The 22,159-nt window shown below is 36.7% G+C and overlaps 1 protein-coding gene across 2 annotated transcripts in view; it reads right to left on the reverse strand.

The window, feature by feature from the left end:
* The window catches only part of LOC150099998 (phospholipid-transporting ATPase ABCA3-like), a 728,766-nt gene that overhangs the window by 317,250 nt on the left and 389,357 nt on the right, over window positions 1–22,159 (reverse strand). For both annotated transcript variants that reach the window (XM_090402469.1, XM_090402468.1), the window contains one exon: window positions 1,109–1,319. In XM_090402469.1, coding sequence (XP_090258595.1) covers window positions 1,109–1,319 — 211 coding nt within the window. The remainder of the gene's footprint in view (window positions 1–1,108; window positions 1,320–22,159) is intronic.

Below are 22,159 nucleotides of genomic sequence, written 5' to 3' on the forward strand. Positions count from 1 at the left end.
TAACTATTTTTGATATCAGTTTTAATGCCACTTTCTTTCATAATGTGATCCATAACAGCACAGATAGTGTTCAACCTTTCTTGCACCTCATTTGAAAGGACATGAAATGCACAGTTAAGCATAGCTTTTCATGGAATTAGGTCCTGTTCTGTAAGGTAAATTAATATACTCATTCTATATTCTCAGTGGTTTCTCTACCCATATCATTTCATATTTTGTTCAGATATCAATTACCAAATGCAAAAGAAGTGATATGATAGAGCCATTTAAGTTAGTGGCAGGATTTTATCGGATTAACCCAGTTGAGATTATAAAAAGAGTAGAAGGCGAGAGGGGAAAAAACCAGAGGTCATCCTGGAAAGTTATGTAAGAGTGTGGAGAAGAGGGGTGTGAGAAGTAGATTTTTTACATGGAGAATTGTCAGCGAATAGAACACATCTGCAGAATGTGTTGTTAATATCATGCTCATATTCTATATTCTCAGTAGTTTCTCTACCTATATCATTTCATATTTTGTGTTAAGGATTTTTGATTCTGAGTGTTAAGGATTTTAAGATTCGGTATGATAAATATGTTGTTAGTTGAATGAACCTCTCCCAATGAGTTCCATTGAGGATGCAATAATAATAATAACAACAAATCATTTAACTAATTCAGAAACCTTATGCTCACAATTTATTTATCTTTATAAATATAATACTAAAATGCTATTTTCTTCCAGTATTATTAAACATTTCTTGGTTTCTTATATCAGTGAACTCAAACCCATAAGGAGGGGTTGATATCTAGATAACACAAGTTAGGTGAGTTCTATGATAACTCATATTGCATATCTTAGAAGTCAGTTATAGAGCAAAGTTCTTCACAGAATTGGAAATCAAATAGTTGAAAGCTGTCGAATAATGTGAAAAAAAAAAACAATAAAACATTAAACTGTAGTATGTTAATTATAGGCCTTCAAAAATTTGTCTAATTTTCATTTATACAGTAAACTGACACATTTCAAGAGATGACCAGTTATTACCACATAAAATTACACTAATTATGTTTTTTTGGTGTGTGTGTGACAGATGAAGGTAAAAACAGAAACCAAAATTTCCAAGCTTACCAAACTTTCTTTTCAAAAACAGAGCAGATCCACAACACTGCAGCATCCCTTCTGCCATAATTGCAATACGATCTCCCAGTATATCAGCTTCTTCCATAGAATGGGTAGTTAAAAGAACAGTCTTCTCATGACGAATAGTCTGTAAAATATTCCATACTGTGCGCCTTGCTTCAGGATCCATACCTGATGTTGGCTCATCTAATATCAGAATCTAAGAAAACAAAGTTTCTACAAAATAACAGGAAATGATGAACTAATTACTCACATGCCAATGTTTAATTACATTATATTAGCCAGGTGCTATTAGTCCGGGGGGGGGGGGGGGGGGACTTTTGGCCTCGAGCACCACATGTCACCACTGGGCACGGTCCTCTGCAACTGTCTGCCACGTTCTGGTCTCTAGCCCAACAGCCAGCAGGTCTTCCTTCTCCTGATCTGCCCATCTCTTTCTCGGTCTCCCTGGTGGCCACCCTGATCAGGGTTGGGCCTCCCATGCTTGTCTCACAGTCCTTTTGGGGCCCCTACGGTACGGGTGCCCCAGCCATTGAAGACGCCAGGCTCGCAGCTCCATCAAGACATCTGCCAAGTTGTATAAAGCGTGTATGGCAGCATTGGACCGCCTCCTCCTCCAGACTCCGTCTGCCATAAACCCTCCATAGATACGTCGTAGCATCTTGTTCTCGAATACTCTCAGGTGATCGGCTTGTCTTGCCACGAGAGTCCACGCTTCAGCACCGTAGAGGAGAACAGGTCTGATCAAAGTCTTGTATAGCCCCACCTTTGTAGTCCAAGACAGCAAGCGCGAGGCGAAAAGGGGACGCACCTGATAATATGCCACATTCGCAGCATTTACCCGACTCTGGACATCAGCCTCAACTTTGTTGTCTTCAGTCACGAAAAAAACCCAAGTACCTTAATACCTTCACCCTCTCAAACTGTGCAGGTCCCTCTGGATCTTGAGCAGCATGGCGACTCATAAAAAGGTATTTTGTCTTATCGCCATTTATTTTCAGGCCAACTTCTTCTGCAGCTTCTTCAATAGCAGTAACCAATGCCACCGCATCATCCTGTTCATGCGCCATAATGTTCAGGTCATCAGCGTAGCCAAGAATCCTAACTTGCACCCCCATGTCGACTCCACCTGCCACTTGTTGTGTGTTTCTAATTACTTTTTCCAACACTAGATTGAAGAGAATCGGAGAAAGCCCATCACCCTGCTTCACACCAGTCTGTACTTGAAACAGGTCCGAAAGGTCACCTTCTGCTTTCGCTCTTGAACCAGCTACGCACACCTGCGCCATTTTTTGGAATTTTCGAGGAATTCCCAGCTCTTCTAACACCTGCCATATTTTTGGGTGTATCATTCAGTCATAGGCCTTAGAAAAGTCTATGAAAATATTATGAACTTCCCGGTTATATTCCCAGCACTTTTCAAAAACTTGGCGCAGCGTGAAGAGTTGGTCTATTGTAGAATGGTTCCTCCTGAAGCCCATCTGGTAGTCACTAAGGCACTCTTCTGCATATGGTGTGAGGAGGATTAGTGTGATGTTAGACAGCACCTTGTAGCCAGTCGACAGCAGTGAGATGCCCCTATAGTTGCCACATTGAGCCTTATCCCCTTTCTTATATACTGGGGTGATCAGCAACTCCTTCCAATCGTCCGGCAGCCGCTCTTCTCGCTAGATCATCACGATGAGCGGGTGCAGCTGCTCCAGCAGGATGTCCCCACCATTCTTCAGGAGCTCTGCCGGTATGCAGTCCACTCCTGGAGTCTTATATTTTTCAGTATGCGGATAGCATGAGTAATCTCACTAAATGTCGGCTTTTCAATAAATGGTTCAGCAGTTTGATAAGGAGTATAATCCTCCGATATTGATGTTCCAGCATTGACATTCAGCAAGTCTGCAAAATATCTATGCCACCGAGCGAGAGCATCTTTTGAGTTTGTTAATAGATTTCCACTCTCATCTCTTATGGTTGCCGCTTGTGTCTGGGCACTTCGCATGGCTTTGATCGTCCGGTACAGCTCCTGTCCATTATTCATCACCCTATTTCTCTCTATACTAGCCAATTCTCATTAAGATACTTCCACTTTTCCCTGCGTAGACATGTATTCACCACTCTTCTCACCCTCTCATATGCAGCTTTCCTCCTGCTATCCTCTAGGTAGTTCAATAGTGCTTCCCTTCGTTTCACTACAGCTTCTTCACACTGTCTATTAAACCATGCTTCTCTCCTTCTCTTTCTCTTTCCCGCAGTTCTCCAGGCAGCTAACATGACCATGTTTTTGATGGTGTCCCACATCCCATCCAGATCATCCTCTTCCTCCTGTAACTCCCCAAAATGATTCTGCAACTCTAACTGGAAAGACCGCTTGCCTACTGCTTTTTCAACTTGTTCAGGTCCCATGCCGATCGTATGGTAGGACATGCGGGCTTCTGAACTGCAATTCTATGCCTGAAATCGTAGGCTACCAGATAATAGTCGCTATCTCCATCTGCTCCTCTGAAACTTCCCACATCCGAGATGGAGCTGTGGTGACGTCAATACACTAGTACATGGTCTATTTGGTCAGCTGTTCTACCGTCCGGTGATCTCCAGGTCTGTTTGTGGACGTCTTTATGCGCAAACAGTGCTCTTTACAAAGCATCCCATAGTGGTGGCAAAACTCGCAAGTCAGATCCCGATTCTCACTCCCCTACTCAGAGGGTATGAGTAGGGGAGTGAGAGGTAGGGGGGTTTCATGCAGAGTTGTGAATGATTGGAATGCCTTGCCTGAGAGTGTGGTGTCTGCAGAGAACCTGAGTGTGTTTAAAGCACAATATGATGAGCTGTGTGTTTGATAAAAGGACCTCCTAAATGAGTCTGACTCCATGGGGTCTTGGGTAATAATAATAATAAAGTAGATTTACTTTAAATTAGAGTTTACAGGGAAAGATTTATGGGAGTTTTAACAGAAACTGTGTAAGCCTTTCACACAACATTAAGTATGCAATAATTTTTTTTTTAATGGATAGCTATGTAGAGCTGTTTTAAAATAAAATATGCAGGTTTTTTTTAATTATTATTTTTAATTCAAGGAAAGGAAGAAATGGAGAAAAGAGAAAGAAGGAAAATTAGCCTTAAAATGTTTTAAATAAAATCAACACAGTAACAGTTCAGGCAGATAAAGAAACCACCACTGTGATAATAAATTCCAGAATACATAATGATAACATTAAAAAAGTATATTAACAGACAAATCAATACATAAGCTAATAAAAAGGAACCCAACAGTTACTACAAAAAATAATACCTTACACCTTTTAGATAACACAATTAGCTATTGAAATAATGGCCAAATTAAAGATTTTCTTACCCACACTGACGTATTCTATTCCAGTAACCCAAGATTTATAAACTTGGAGCCTGCTGCAACCCAGTAATGAATGTCATTACTCTATCTATAAACTAAATATTAGTATTAAAAAATGAAATAAACCCTTAGGCAAGATATTGTCTTACGTGACAGAAATAGAGGAGAATTACCTACCTTTTGGTGTGCTATCTCCTCTATACATCTTGTATGATGGCATGCAAACTCTAATCTGAATTCCTCCCTACCAATATTTGTGACCTCTCAAAGTACTATCTGAAATCTAGGTACTGAAGATAAAGCAATATCCTACTTTTAACACCCCCCCCCCACCCAAAAAAAAAAATAAACTGTTTTTGAAACTTTCAATTTGAAAGGATTCAGCAAGTTTACAGCCATCTTCATACCCCCCCCACACACACACGATGACTTTGTCATGTGCCTACAGCCTCTCTAAACTCATTTCAGACTTTGTTGTTTCTGAACAATACCCATCTTATCAACTTTAACAGAAAAGAAGAGACTTAAGTCTTGCTTGACACCTTAATTACTAGGCAGAAGTTACATGTAAAGTTACTAAAACTTATGGATATACACAGGAGTTACCTACATATTGATTCACATCACCATCTAGCACAAAATCAAGATATTTTCAAAACTTGAGCCACAAGATCAAACAAAATCTGATTACAAGGACCAGCACTACATCCAGAATCCAAGTATTTCTTAAAAATTTGGAAAGAAAGATTATGGACAAACAGTTTTGGTGAACGTAAATGGCAAGAAAGTGACAACAGTAAAAGCAAAAATTGGACAATTAAACAGAAATTTTGTTAATATATATCATTCAGGTGAATGTGATATATAATACCTAATACTTGACAGAGAATAGATTGGAGAAGAGCTAATGAACTAGAGCACTTAAATATGCAGCATATCTGTAGCGAAGTTAAATTAATAACATAACATGCATCTATCAATTGGAAAATGGCTGGGTTTCATTTGCATTACAAGGAATACATATACTGTATGTATATATGGGCAATTTTACAAATGAAAGTGCGTTAGCCAGTCTCATATTATTATTATTATTTGACACCTCCAGGGAGTCCAAAGACTCATCGAGGGAGGGCACCTGCTCTACAACTGTCTCCACCACCACCACTCAATCTGCTAACTGATTGTAAGTACACCATGCCATCTACCGCCAATCACCACCACTACTACTTCCACAGAAAATCACAAACATCCATGCCCACGGTGGGATTCGAACACGTTAACCACTCGGCCAGCCTAGATGGCCACATGCAGGGAAGTAGTTTTTTTTCACCAATAAACTTGGAATTTTCCTCCACAAAGCTGCCAAACCCACCAAAACACATAAAACAACAGACCAAAAGTGTTAGAGTGGAATAGTGGAGATGAGTCCTTGAACTCCATGAGGTACCAAGTAATGACAATAATTAAATGCAGCACTGGAAATGGAAAAATATCAGCACGTGTTAAAAGGATTGGTAATACCTTTGAGATGGCTGTCAGTGTGGAAAGTGTACAAAATATTCCTACTGCACAAGCTTATACGTTCCAAAGTCATTATTATTAGTGGTGCACAGAAACTTCCATGGAGTCTAAAGGCTCATCAAAGGAGATTCACATTATCTACACAATATTTTTATAATACCTTTCCTTGAACACACTAACCAAAGCCCTCAAAGCATTCTGGCAACCCATTCCTCAAGTGTACAAAAGGCATCATACCCTTGTTAACCACACACTTAACCTCCCTACCAGCCGAGGTGGATGAAATAGCCAGACCACCCAAGCTTTTCCACTGGTCAAAACTTCATCGGCATTCTACCTTTTATCGTGTAATTACGCTCCTTCGCCATTAATCCCTTAACGGTGATTTTAGAGCCATCAGTGGATTAACTGTGGTGAAGTGATCTTTGTGTCACTTGTCTTTAAGTGTACTGTGTTACTTGGAATTTCCTTTACTGTCCTATGATATTTGACCTTTGCTGCACAATTTATTTGTCTCTCTCTCTCTCTCTCTCTCTCTCTCTCTCTTCCCAAAAATAAAATCTAATTTCATGTGCAAAATGAAGTAATCAATCCTGAAATGACAGATCAGCCTTTGCAATGAATGTATTTAGAAGTAGTAAATTTGCTGTTTTTTATTCTTCAAATCAGTGCAACGGAACAAGACAACTTTATGTTATTTCACTTTACTGACAATATAGGAGCAACTTTTTTGTGAATTTTCAAATGTTTGTTTGCTTTCAAAATATGTCAAATATTTATATATTTTTTAAATAACATTTATTGAAATGAATATGACCTTTTGCTTTCTTTCCATTATGTGGATCATCACATTTCAGTTTTAGAACTAATTTTTGTCTTGTTTTTACGATCAATCAATGATGTTAAACTGTATTACTCAGTTTCTGATTGCGAGTCTTTTTTAGTATCAAAAATTTATATCAAGTGATATTTTAGCAGGGACTCTTCCCTTTGTTTTTTGCTTAAAATTGCAACAGCGTTTTTTTTTTTTTTTGTAGGATGCATTTACTATAATATTCAGTGCATAACCACTGTAGATATGTTGAAAATATAACATAAAGGATACCCTATATGGAATGATTCAAAATTTATGCTCATTTTGAAGATTTTCTACTGCCCCCCCCCCTCCTCCTCCTCTCATGAAACTCGTACATAACTACTCTAAATTTCTACTAGTTTGAAAGCTTTCACAGACAGTATTCAAAATCTGTTACTTCATTATACTGTTTTGACCAAAGAAATAAAGCAATAATATTGTTGTACCATCTGTGCTATTTCTTTGAAATCTAAAATCATTTGGCTGCTGAAATTATTCTAGGTTTTAGAAATACTATGCTATATTTTTCACCATGTATACCTGTTTATGTGAAAGTAGTGTTATTTTTGTTTCTTTTTCTTAAAAAAATTCTACTGCCGTTGGTTGCTATTTCTGATTAATCTAAGTCTTAGAAAAACTCAATCCTCTCAGCTGGGGGAATTGCTAAAGGCTTAGATTACTCACACTGGTATTGAGAGAGAAAAGAGGGGACACTTTGCCAAAAGTCACACCAAAGTGCCTCAAGCTGTAGTGCAGAATAGATCAACTATGTCTTGTTTTGTTCTCAATTGTTGATTAGCAGACATCCTAGCATAGAAATACTCACATTTCTTTTACAGGATGATGGAAATATGATTTCTGCATTACTTCAACCTTGGTATCACTTCTGGATTTGGATAAGGATTAAACCCCCAGGAATATAATTTCTGCATCTTTAATTCATAGTATAACCAAATGGAAAAATTTTCAACATGCCAAAATAATTTCTTAATTTATAACTCTTACATAAATATTTTTTCTGGCAAGATTTCTCTATTAGTTATAGTAGAATCAATTTACAGATTTTTGCCCTCTTGTATTCTCACGTGTTATGAGCAGTGATTTCTTCTTCGTACTACAAGAAAAAAACCAGCTAATAACAGAAAAATGTGTAGTATTTTCTTTTTCGTTGGGTGAATTTACATTGTTCTTCCTTTGTGTTTTGAAAAGAAAGTGCAAATGATTATTTTCTTCCTATTTTGGCAGCAGAACATCTGATATAATTATAAGACTGACATTCTAGTTTTTCTCCCACACGAGAAAAAAAGAAATAAGGCAATAACATTGGTGAATCTGTAGAACTTTATTTGTAGTGGAAATTTTTATTACAAGCTTTGCTGTTTTGTAATTTAAAAAAAAAATATTATTAGGGCTACTTTGAAAATTTCTAAACACTGGCACACACTGCTATGAAAATTGAATGGACAAAGTTTTACTTTCAGCAAACTGTATTCTTATTTACTAAAAACAATCTTATAATAGGCATATTTCAAAAACAGTTGCATTAGGCAGGATTGTGATACAGAATGTTTCTAAAATATTAAGAAATAAAATATCTCAGAGAATGATTTAGCCTACTACTGAGAATATATATATACACACAGTGGTGTAGCTAGAGCTTTTGCTGCCCAGGGCGGTCCCTGAGTTTGCCGCCCCTCTCAATACACACCAAAAATACTACAAAAAGTCAAAACGATGTGTAGGGAAATAAATTAAAACGCTATGTTTATTTTTGAAGTAAAACTTTAATTTCAACATTCTAAAATGTTATATTTCTTGCTTTTCTGTTAGCAAAATCGCTGATGACATTGGCGAAGTCTATTTCATAGTAATGTTGGTAATTCTGAATCAATTTTATTTAGAAAAACTCCTCTCCCAACTAGCAACACTTACACCAATTGTGAGCAAAATTCGCAGCAGTATTACAATATTTGGAACTAAGTTCTCTAGACTGTATTTTAGAATTAACTGTAAAAGTTCAAAGAGGTTCTGTGACGCCCGGGGCGGGCCACCTCCTCTGCCCCCCTGTAGCTATGCCACTGTATATATACATAATCTCCCACACAAGAAATTTGGAATCCATATCATCTCAATGCTGTGTGTTGGCAAGAGGAAAATGTTTGCGTTATTATTTATATATTTTATTTTATTATTATTTTTTTTTATCTTTTAGTGAAATAATTTACTTTTCAATTGTAGCATGTTTTCCTGATTGATAAAAATTGATATTTCATGAAAAAAACAGAATTTGAGTATCACGAGATGAGCAACTTTTGATGACAATTACTCTGTAGGTATCCAGAAAATTGCATGTTCTAAGAGCAACTGTTTTTCTTTCTTTCCCATTAGAAATAAAAATTTGATAACAACAGTAATAGTTAATCTTATTTTATTCGTTCTTCCTGAGTGAATGAGAATAATAGAACATTATTGTTCTATTATTCTCATTTATTGTTATTATCACTATGTCGTTATTTATAGAATACAGTTTACATTATGATAAAACAAGTTTTCTGATATAAATTTATATGTACATGAAAACAGTCCCTTTATCCCACATTTAGTAAAATATTACTATTACTACTAACAACAACAAGAAAATAATAAAAAAATTTCTGCTACAATAAAGTTCTACAGATTCAACAATATTATTGCCTTATTTCTTTTTCTCATGTGGGAGAAAAACAGTAAAATGTTCTATGTTCTATATTCTAAAAGTAGCCACATTTGTTTTTCCAAAATTTCAAGTAATGTACAACATAAAATGTTGTCCAAAGTTATCCACTTTGCGTTTCGCAAAGCATAACTTTACCGCATACTTTGTTCTCTTTTGGGGAATATACTGCTTACATTTCAATCTGCCTTTGAATGGCATAAGGCTTTCATTGATATTCATCTCTCAGGAATATAGTGATCTAAATTTCTGAAAAATTTTCATCAGAAAATCATAAATTTTGTTGAGGACCAGGCAAGGATATGTTGCCTGATCATATTCCTTATTCTCAAAATGCAAATACTTCACAATGAGACAGAATTGTTTTTCAGTCATAACATCATGACACATTGACATGTTCAGAATCCATTCTATACATGTAGAAATACATTTTGAGAGAAGAATTTTTCATGATCCCTTGTGCAATCAAGAGCATTATAAATGTTATATCTATTGAGCTCCAAAGTGAACTGCAAAATGTGGTCTGTACTCAACTTGCTGATGTTGTTGGCAAGCATAAAGGTAGAGTAAGTCTGTTCCACTATGAAAGAAAGAATATCATTGTCTAGAAATAGATGGAAGAAGCCTAAAATGTTGCTGTGTCAAAATTTTCAGTAGTTCCTGGCTTACCTAAGAATGGAAATTGTGGATAGGCTGATATGCGTTTAGTGATGAGCATCATCTTCTGCATGTAGGCATGTCTAAGCTACAAGCAAAATTGCTATCTTCACAACTAGAAAAATTTCTCTCATCAACATCAGTAGAGTAAAAGCTACTTGAAAGGCAAAGGCTCCAGTTTTCTGGATCTCCAGAACTTTTCTTCCCCCCCCCCCCCCCCCCAATATTTTGCTTTCTTCTGGGAAATGTGCTGCTTACGTTTCAATCTGCTTTTGAATGGCATAAGGTGCAGTGCAGCACCATCATCAAATTCCTGCCATGTACCCTCAAGGGGTGTACAGAATATGATAGTACTACATGAAAAATTTACATCCTTACTAACTTCCTATCTACAATTTTCCTCCAAATCAGTCTGTTACTTGTCAAGACTCCAACATTATCAGATCTTATATTTCTATTGTCTAAGGCACTTTCTACCATATCAATCCACCTATACCCTGGTCTTCCTTTGGGTTGTTTTCGTGTAGACCTGGCAGAGAACACTTGTTTTGCTAATTTTTCCTCGTCCATTCTGTTTAAGTGACCATACCACCTGAGATTAGCTCTGCTAACGCATTCCTGGATGCTGACAATGGTAGTACAGCACTTATGCATGAATTTTGTTTGTATGGGGTGAAAAATTGAAAAGTTCTGGAGATGCAGATAAGTTGGATCCTTCACCTTTCAAGTAGCTCTTACTCTACTGATGTTGATGAGGGAAATTTTTCTAGCTATAAAGATAGCGATTTTGCATGTAGTTTAGACATGTCTTCATGCAGACAAAAGGTGATCATCACTAAATGGGAAAGTATCAGTGCTTTGAAACTGACGCTACTGCTGCTGCTGCTACTACTACTTGCCATCTCAGAAATAAATTGTGTCTTAGATATACTTGCTAATATTCCTTTCTGGTCGAGTATCAGGCTGTAAGCCAAGGAAAATTGAGAATGTGAGGAAAGAAGTCCAATAGACACACTAAAAAAAGTTCCTAACAACAGCTGAGTACACACAGAATTTTTTTTTTTTTTACACTTTTCTGATTGATTTATATTTGAAACATTTTATTATGATATTGCTTTTGTAGGATGACACTTTTTTTTAAACATTAATTTTCCCAATATCACATAATTTAATGATTTATAATTATCCGAAAATAATATAAATGAGAAAATATACAAAATTTGCTAATTCATAATAATCACAATTTAATTTTGGTATTGGAATATTAAGTTGTCTGATACAATTACTTGGAAAAATAACGAATTCAAACAAACAAAAAAGTGTATAACAGTATTTGTGTGTGTGATAGTTTGGTGTGTGGGGGGGACCCAAAGGTGAAATACAATTTTAATTCTATTATGAAAATTTGGGAAATAAAATTTCGTTTTAAACACATGCACACCTATACATGTTTCGAATGATAAACTGTAGGGAAAATTATCGCTACTTCAAAACTGCCACATAATATTCAAATTAGCCGAAAATATGTACATAACAGTTAACTTTATAACTGCTGTTTATTTTGATTTGTAGTGAGTGATTAGGGGTTTCGAAACCAAGAAAGTTGAAGTGCAAAGAACTACAGATTACATTATAAAGCTTGTACATTATGTGATATGATTCAAGATTTACGTATGATTCTCTATAAAGCAAAACCGTAAAAGTGCAAACCTTCAATGATGATTACTTTTGGCCAGGAAGTTATTTTTTTTTCCTCAGTAATTTGCAGGCTTTTTTTTTTTCCTTCGAGACATAGTGGGGGTCGTGATCTATAATTTGGTATGTAGAACTGTGACATAGGAGATCTTGCATATTTTTGTTATAATCCTCTTGATCCATGATAACTGTTGTATTTCCCTTACCAGCTTTTGTAATAATATTATTTTTATACAACTTTTCTACTTGAAGCAGAGCTACTGGAACTAAGTAGGTACCCACGTGGCGAATAGGGGAATGATCATTAGAAATGATGGTTAGCTGTGAATACCCCATGAGCAGTCACAGACCAAAGCAGGCATGTCTGGAGGCCATAAGATGGCGGCATCCCCATCACCAGACTAGGCTGCAGATCGTTGGTAACCAACTCATCTGACAAATTCTTATACTCGCAAATTTCAAGGGAATTAAAAGCAGACAACCCAAAGGATAATGAATCGGAATTAGAAAAGAGGACTATGAACTGGATACGGATCGGAAAAGTAAACATAAGAGGCATCAATCACAAGCTCGAAGAAATACAAAAAACTTTAACAGAAATGAAAACAGGACTACAGTTTAATATACAGTGGAATACCCAACTAAAAACAAGCAGCTGCAGATATAGCCATCATGATCACTAATAAATAGAAACACAAAATTGAATCATATAACTTGATCTCTGAAAGAATGATAATGGCTAGACTTAAATAAAAAATTTATTACAATCATAGGAATATATGCACCCAAAGAAGGAAAAAAAATCTGAAACAGAAGAATTCTATAAAAACCTCCAAAGTGTAATTCAGAACACAAATAAAAAAAGATGACTTAATCATTGCAGTCTATTTTAATGCTAGAAAATTGGATCAAATACATTAAAGATTTTATAGGTAACCAAGGAGAAAACACTATAAATAATACTGAAAGAGACAGCTTCTTTAACCATAAAGATAAATATACATGGAAAGCCAGAGAATATAAAAGCATTATTGATTATATAATAGTGAGTAAAAAACTAAAGAAGTTGGTAAGAAATTGCAGAGTATACAGAGGATGCAATATTGATTCAGACCATTATTTATGAATAATAGGTACTATTAATATCCTGAACCAGAGAAATAGAAACAATACAAGAAAACAAAAACAGGAGCAATTTAAGATAGAACTATTACAGCAAGATGGTATCAGAGAACTATATCAAAACAGATGTACAAATCGTACAAAGAAAGTAAATGAACATACAGATATTGAAAATGAATGGCAAAACATTAAACAAATAGTAAAACAAGCAGCATATGAAGCCATAGAAGCAAAACTGCAAAGAAAAAGGAAAGGACTCAGAACCTGGAACCCAGAAATAGAATCTTTAAAAAGAAAGAAAAAGAAACTTACCCTATGAGCAATAACAAGAAAAAAACCAGGAAAATCAGAAGACTGCGAAAAATTTGTATCAATCAAGATTAGAGCATGACATAAATGGACCTCAATAAGCTATAAAATAATTAAAAAAATAACTCAAGAAACAAAGGATAATCTACAATTAGAAGGCCCATCTTCAAAAGTATTGAGGAAGATGGAATAACAAAGATGGAAGAAGGAGAAGATAGAATAAATTCAGAGCTATACAAATATATCTCTAAACCATTTCAATTACGATTAATTAAATTCCTAACAGATTATTGAAAGAAGGAAATATTCCATAAGAATGGAAGACAGCAAGTCATAAACACATTCGAAAAAGGAAAGAGAAGGATTGCAGAAACTACAGAGGAATATCCCTATTAAATACCTGCTATAAAATATATCTATATATAATTAAAAGTAAATTAACACCAGGGTTGGGGAAGTCATTGGAGAAGAACAATGTGGCTTTAGGAAAGGAGGATCTTGCACAGATGCCACATTTACACTCAAAACCAATTATAGAAAAAAGATAAAATTTGACCAGCCAATATATATGGTCTTCTTGGATTATGAGAAAGCATACAATCAAATTAATATACTGAGTGAATGGAAAGCTTCACATCAAACTACTAAAGCAATAATAGCAAATATAATGGAAGAGAGATCTATTAAAATTAAACTTGATAACGAAATAACCAAAAAAATTAAAACCGATAGAGGTCTCAATCAAGGAAGTGGAATATCACCAATACTCTTCAATACATATATACATTTTAAAACATAGATTTAATGACATGACTTAACATAGATTTAATGATACATAAAAAAACGTTTTTTTATGTATCAATTATGTGTGGCAATTTTTACCTGTAATTTCCAGTTTTTTTTTTAGATACTTCAATGTTTATTACTATTTTTTTCCTTTATGAATACCTGAGGAAGGCTGTTATAAGCCGAAACTAGTTGTATTATTCTCATTAAAATCTTTATTGGTTTTTATCTCGGTATTTAAGTCTTATTAAATCTATGTTTTAAAATGTATCACAACAACCGAGTAAAAGCCTATAATCACATATATATATACACATACATACCAGGGGGCTCTGCCCCCACCGATGACTACAGTGCCACAGACTGAGAGCATTCTTGACTTCTACAGTGAGCACTTTTGACGATAAATTTATGACCACACAGTCTCATCGAAGTTGTGGTTGGAACATAGTATGTTGGCACCGTTGTAGGATTTCGTAATTCTTCAAGTGTCTGTTTTTAACTTTCGTAAATTCTTTTTTTGCTGCAACTTCGGAGATGTGATGTAGCATGGTCCATATTTCAAGATTTAAAATGTTAATTAGTTCCTCATGTGATAGAGATGACGGAAGTTTTTTTCACTTGGCTATGCTACCAGTTATATATTTGGTTTAATCCTTTATCCAAGTGTAAGTGAACAAAGTTTGCACCTTAAGTATTTTCAGGACCGGGGCAACTTGTGGTAAAAGTTCTCATCACTAGCCTTAGTATCCCATAATGCAAAGCACATCTTCTTGCAGACATGTATAATGCTATGCATTAAGGGAAGGACCACTACCCAGACTGGTTTTGACCTTTGTTGAGGTCTCATCTGTAGGAGCCAGACCCAAAAGGTGGTGATACTAAGGTGGAAGTAATGAAGTCATATTTACCTATACCAGTTGCCAAAAGGTGTCACACATTATTTATATTCTCTGGATTAGAGATAAGCTGATGGAAGTTTTTTTCATTTGGCTATGCTACCAATTATATATTTGGTTTAATCCTTTATCCAAGTGTAAGCAAACTGCACCTGAAGTATTTTCAGGACTGGGGCAACTCGTAGTAAAGGTGTTATAAGTTCTCATCACTTGCCTTAGTATCCCATAATGCAAAGCACATCTCCGTGTGGACATGAAACATCAATAACTATCGAAACCTGGGATAGTGGTCCTTCCCTTAATGCATAGCATTATACATGTCTGCAAGGAGATGTGCTTTGCACTATGGAATACTAAGGCAAGTGATGAGAACTTATACCACCTTTACCATGAGTTGTCCCAGTCCTGAAAATACTTCAGGAGTCAACTTTGTTTGCTTACACTTGGATAAAGGATTAAACCAAATATATAATTGGCAGTATAGCCAAGTGAAAAAATTTCCATCAACTTATCTCTAATCCAGAGAATTTTAATAATAAGGTGTGACCTTTTGGCAACTGGTAAAGGTAAATGACTTCTCCATTACTTCCAACTTAGTATCACCACCTCTGGATCTGACTCCCACTGATGAGACCTCAATAAAGGTCGAAATCAGTCTGGGTAGTGGCCCTTCCCTTAATGCATAGTATTATACAGGTCTGCAAAGATGTGTTTTGTATTATGGGATACTAAGGCAAGTGATGAGAACCTATACCACCTTTATCACAAGTTGCCCCAGTCCTGAAAATACTTCAGGCGCAAACTTTGTTTGCTTACACTTGGAAAAAGGATTAAACCAAATATATAATTGGTATGTGATAGAGCTGTTTAACTTGGTAAGCTCTATGCAAATAGTGGCAATTTGTCCTTGGAGAAGTGCTAAACTTGCCCTCTGGTAAATATGATGTGCCTTTGATGAATTTAAACTTTTCTTTAAATCTGAGGAAAGCAATAATATCACTGTCATGGAATCATTTGAGGAAATTTAACCTGTTCACTTTTTTTGGACAATTTCAGTTTCAACTTAACAAACTATTGCACTTTGTATACAATATCTTCTCCATGAAGAATCATCAATTTAACAGATAAACTTAGGTAGCGATGGTTATTTATGACTTATTTTTAAATGGTATTAAAAACACCAAACAGCCTATTTTATAAAAGATGTTTTATTAACTTGCCTATATTTTGCCAAATTTCAAATCAGCATCATCAGAGCACAAGACAGCATATATACACGGCAGTGAGTAAGGGAAACAATACAATTGTAACGGACAAAAGATCTGAAGTCCTATTTTGGCAGCCTCTAATGTTTTAATTTTTTTTTTATATTTTTTTAATTTTAAAAACACTTACACAGAGCTAGAGCCATTCATTCTAATGATACAGCTCTGTCCACAGAACTGAAATATCTGTGCCATGCTTTCTTGGCCAACAGCTACAATTCCTACAAAATAGTTAAATACTACATAGCCCCATTACTTCTCCCTCCTCTAATACACATGAACACATAACCATTTGTATTCCCTATATCAGAAGTACATCAGAAAAGATAGCCAAATGCCATGTTATTAATGAAACATGGCCTTTGACCCACATTCAAACCTCATGTTAAATTAGCAACTCATTCACTTGCCTAAGGATAAACTTCACTCTCTCTAGCACACCCTCGAGTGCACAAAGTTCGTTGTGATGCGACTTGGCCTACTATGGGCAGACAGGAAGATCTGTTAACATCTGCCTGGAAGAACATAAAAAATACATTCATTACTATGGCAAGTCAGTAGACCATGCTTTGGACACCCTTTCAAACAAGATTAGATGGAAGAAAACTAATGTGCTATTTAGAAGTCATTACAGATCTGAAAGATTATTTTTTGAGTCAGCCACATGGCTATGATGAATTCTCCTAACCTGAACAAATATAACCGTATTTGTTCAGGTTAGGAACATTCATTGCATTAATTTGCCAAAAATTTGGGAGACTGATCTTAAGAGCAAGTTCCACATAGTTGTATTTTTTTTTTTTTTTTTTTTTACAACATTAGAGGGTGCCAAAATAGGACTTTTAGATCTTTTGTCCATTACTGTATTGTTTCACTTACCCATTGTCATGTATACCAGCTGTATTATGCTCTAATGATGCTGATTTGAAATTCAGTGAAATATAAGCAGGCAGCATCTCTAAATATTAATAATCTTTTTACAATATAGTCCATTTGGTGTTGTTAATACCATTAAAAATAAGTCATGGTTAAACTTTTAGTAATTTAAAGTAAATATAGTGGAAGTAGCTCCAATTGCTTAACCTCAGTTCTCGCATCAGTTACTGAATTTTCATTAACCTCTATTCTCACATCAGATTCTTATCATAGCAATATTCTCACTTGGATGAGAGACCCTCGAAGTAGTCACTCAGTACCTCAACCATTTTGTCCACTTTTGTTAACATGCTACCATAAGTGCTCAAAAGTATTCTTCCTCTTATTTGCCACAAAGCAAAAGAACTCTTTGGGATTTCCTCTGGTCTACTCAGCTAATTTTTTCTCATTATCTGATTTTGCTACCCTTACCATGCTGATCACCTTTCTTGCTTGAGCCTTGTATTGCTCAATGTTGCTGATCACCTCTCTCCTTACATACTCTCCACAATATTTTTATGTTTTGCTGTTCCTGCTTAATGCCAAACTACTACCTGATTTATGCTACTGACCTTGAGTATACAGTCTGATATTGTTTCCTACATATATACCATGATCATCTCCAATGCACTGCTAACATCCTTCATTTGCAAATTCTTATGCCATGGCACTGCTTCAAGCTGCATCCTACGCGTGTTATAATTATTTACTCTGTAGTTTTATTTCCACATATACCTTTCTTAATGAAAAATTCCATGTTTAGCAACTTCCCAAATCAAGACTGCATAATTATTCTTGCCAAACAGAGGCAATGTGGCTTCCAAGAGCTATTTCAGTTGAAAGTGTGTAAGCCAGTCTCATATGTGGGTAGTAGTGTTTTTTCTTCTGAAAAACTTCAGGCTTTTCCTCTGCAAAATAGGCAAACCAACCAAAGAACACATACATCTGTGCACAAGAGACAAAAGCTATTTGTGGTGAATTGTGTGGTGATGATTCCTTGGATTCTATGAAGTATCAAATAATGATAACAATTAAACACAATAGTAGAAATGAAAGAAATATCAGCACATGCATTAAAGGAACTGGCAGGACCTATGACATTTACTTTGAATATGACTCTAGCATAAGTATGACTCTAGCTCCCTTCAGGGAGCTCCCCAAAGCTAAGTACAATTTTGAATGGAAATTAGAATAAATGTTAAAAATCATAACGTAATATTGTCTAAATTTGGTAGCGTGTTGTGTCTGTGTGATTTTGGTGTAAATTCCGTAAATTAATTTAGTCTTTAACGATACGTTTCATATATTTGAATATGGCGCCAATGCGACGTAAGATAATGGCGTCCAAAAATACGACGCCATTGTTCAAAAACTGTAGTGTGAGAGAGTTTGTCCGTTGTGATGTGTGTGGAATGTATGCATTCCCGAATGAGTCTGGAGTATGGGTTGAAAGTGATAGTGGTGGGAGAATGTGTAGAAAGTGTATGCAAAGTGAGGAGTCGAAGTATGTGTCAGGTTGTGAGACAGTTATGGTCGAAGAAAGCCAGAATGCAAGTGAAAATAGTGGCTCGATAGGGAATTGCGGTGTACAAGATGGCAATGTGAGCGGTGATCTAAGAAAGAGTGAGAGCAATTATACAGAAAGAGAAAATGGTTTGAATGATAAAAAAAATGAGGAATTATTTGTAGGAAGTGAGATCGCTAGGCTGCGCGCAGTGATACAAGATGCGCAGCGGCAATTAGAGCACCTGCAAAACTCTTTCCAGAGTGATTCGGCTAACGGAAATAAACAGCGTGGGCGAGTTTCCGAAATGAAGGAGAGAGTATTGTATGGTGACTCGTTATTAAGAGGAGTAATAGATGGGAGTGTAACTAAATCGTACTTGCCGGGTGCGAAATTTAAGGATGTAAGTGAGAGCATTAGAGTGCAAAAACAGAGGGTGAAAGAAATAACAATTGTGGCTGGTACGAATGAATTGAAAGGTGATAAATTTTTTATGAGAGAGGACTTGAAAGTATTGTTAAAGGTAGCGAAAGAAAAGAGTGACAGAGTTAGAATGGTGAGTCTGTTACCGCGGTATGACAGAGAGGAGTTTAGAAGGAGGGCCATAATCGCAAATGATATTATGCGCAGGTTATGCGGACGGTGTGGTGTGGAATTTGTGGACGTGTGGAATGAGTTTGATGGGCAAAAGGACTTATATAAGATGGATGGACTGCATTTGAATGGACTTGGTGTGCGGAGACTGGAAAAAGTGTTGCTGAATGAAGTGAAAATGGATGTGCAGAACCAGGGAAACTAGAACTACCAAGGAGGGGGGGAAGTGGATATCCAGACATCAGTGAGACAGTTGAGTGTAAAAATGTATATAATGTACCTGAGCCAGCAATAAGGACAAAAAATGGGAATGGGATATTTAGAATAACGCATCAAGATAGGGGTGGGACAAAGGGAACACTGCAATTCATGTATACTAATGCCAGGAGTATTAGGAACAAGAAGGAAGAATTTTTGGCCTTGATTGGCTCTTCCTGGCCACAGGTTATTGGCATTAGTGAAACATGGCTGACGGAAGATGATATAGTTAGTGGGATAGAATGTGTAGGTTATAGTATGTTTAGGAGGGACAGAGAGAATAAAATTGGGGGAGGGGTGTTATTGATGATAGCTGATGAACTGCAGCCAAGGAGAATTGAAGTATTGCAGGATAGTGAAAGGAGCTCATTTGAGGCTATTTGGTGTGAGATTGATACTGGCAGAATAAAATATACAGTTGGGTGCTGCTATAGACCAGGTGATGGAATAGATGGTGGAGATGGTATGCATAAACAAATTGATGAAATGAGTGGAAGGAGGGTAATTATTATGGGGGATTTCAACTATGGTAACATTGATTGGAAGGAGGAGAGGACACATGTGAGGAAGGAAACGGATTTTATTCAATTATTAAGGGATAACTATCTGAAACAGCATGTAATTGAAAATACTAGGGGTGTGAGAGTGCTTGACCTGGTAATAGTATCTGAGAATTTGACTGTAATGAATATGACCATGTTGCCACCTATTGGTGAGAGTGATCATAAGGTCTTGACCTGGGAGGTGGCTAAAGGTGTGAAATTTGTGATTAAGACAGGGTATATGTGGAATTACCGTGCTGGCAAGTATGACAAGCTTAGGAGATTGCTTGGATCAGTGCCATGGCATGTACAACTGCAAGGGCTGGAAGTCGATAGAGCATGGGAAGTGATCAAAGAGCATTTACAAGAGGTTATGGCTGATTGTATACCTAAGGTCCGAATAGTGAAACAAGGAGGGGTTAAATGGATGAATAACACCATTAAGCTTGAGCTGCAAAAAAAGAAACAACTATGGAGGGAATTTAAAGAAAGGGGTGACCTGCAGGCACACGAACGGTATAAAGTACAGGCTAGAAGGGTAACGAGTGTGGTAAAAACAGCAAAAGCCGATTATGAAAGGAAACTAGCTATGCAAGCAAAAGAGAATCCCAAACAGTTCTTTCAATATGCTGCAAGCAAGAGAAAAACTGTACATGGCAAAATGATTTTAAGGAATGACGATGGTAAAGAGTTCACTGAACCAGTCGATATAGTGGAGTTACTGAGCGCGCACTTTGCAAAAGTATATCATCCAGGTGGTGACGTTGAAAAAATGAAGGAGCCATTAGTTTATATGGGAATTGTGATGAATGAAGTGGAGGTGAATAGTCTATTACAGAACCTTAATGTGAATACATCTGTGGGATTGGATGGTATACCGGCACGGGTCTTGCATGAAGCGGCTAATGAATTATCAGTGCCCTTGACCATGTTGTTTAATCTGAGTCTCAGGTCTGGCTTAGTCCCGAAGGCGTGGAAAGAGGGGAAAATAGTTCCACTGCATAAAGGAGGATCCAAGACTATGGTTGCAAATTACCGACCGATCAGCATATCAGGAGTTGTTGTCAAGGTCTTGGAGAAAGTAGTCAAGGGAAAAATACAGGAATGGATTGATGAAAATGAGATACTGTACAGAGGACAGCATGGCTTTGTGAAGGGTAGATCATGCCTCAGTAACTTGCTCAAGTTTTATAACAGGGTGACGGCTGAACTGGATAAGGGAAATGGGTTTACAGTGATACTGCTGGACCTGGCAAAGGCGTTTGACAGGATACCACATGGAATTCTAATCCGTAAACTACAACATATGGGAATGGATATAGGGTTGGTGAGATGGATAGCTGGGTGGTTGATGGAGAGATATCAAAGAGTAGTTTATTCAGGAGTAGAGTCCAAAAAACGGCCTGTGACTAGTGGTGTGCCACAGGGTTCTGTTCTTGGACCACTGCTGTTTAATCTGTTCATTAACGATATAGGGAATGGTCTAAGTGGGACAGTTCATTTGTTCGCTGATGATGCAAAGTTGGGTAGAGCGATAGTGAATGCAGAAGATGACAAAGTCTTGCAAGATGACTTAGATAGATTGGAGTTCTGGACTAAGGAGAATGGATGTCAATTTAATGTGACAAAATGTAAGGTTATGCATTTCGGAGTGAAAAGATTAGCAGCAGTATACCACATTGGTGGAACTGTACTCCAAGAGATTGATGAGGCCAGGGACTTGGGAGTGTTGGTGGATAGGGAGATGAAGTTTAGGGGGCACATTGCGAAAGTAGCTAAATCAGCTCATCAACTCGCTTGGTTGTTGAAAAATACCTTGACGAGCAGAGAAAAACAAGTTATTGTACCTCTGTACTGAGCCCTGATAAGACCTCATCTCGACTACTGTGCCCAGATTTGGTCACCTCGGTTCCTTCTTGATGGGGAGGAGGTTGAGAGGATCCAGAGGCGAGTGACTAAGATGATAGCAGGTCAATGGAATGCACCATATGAGAACAGGTTGAAGATTTGCGGGTTGCAGAAACTAGTTGATAGGCGAAAAAGGGGAGATATGATTGAGA

The sequence above is a fragment of the Typopeltis vanoorti genome, chromosome 13, assembly GCF_054136105.1.
Source record: "Typopeltis vanoorti isolate ZY-2024b chromosome 13, IOZ_Tvanoo_1.0, whole genome shotgun sequence".
Lineage (NCBI taxonomy): Eukaryota > Metazoa > Arthropoda > Arachnida > Uropygi > Thelyphonidae > Typopeltis > Typopeltis vanoorti.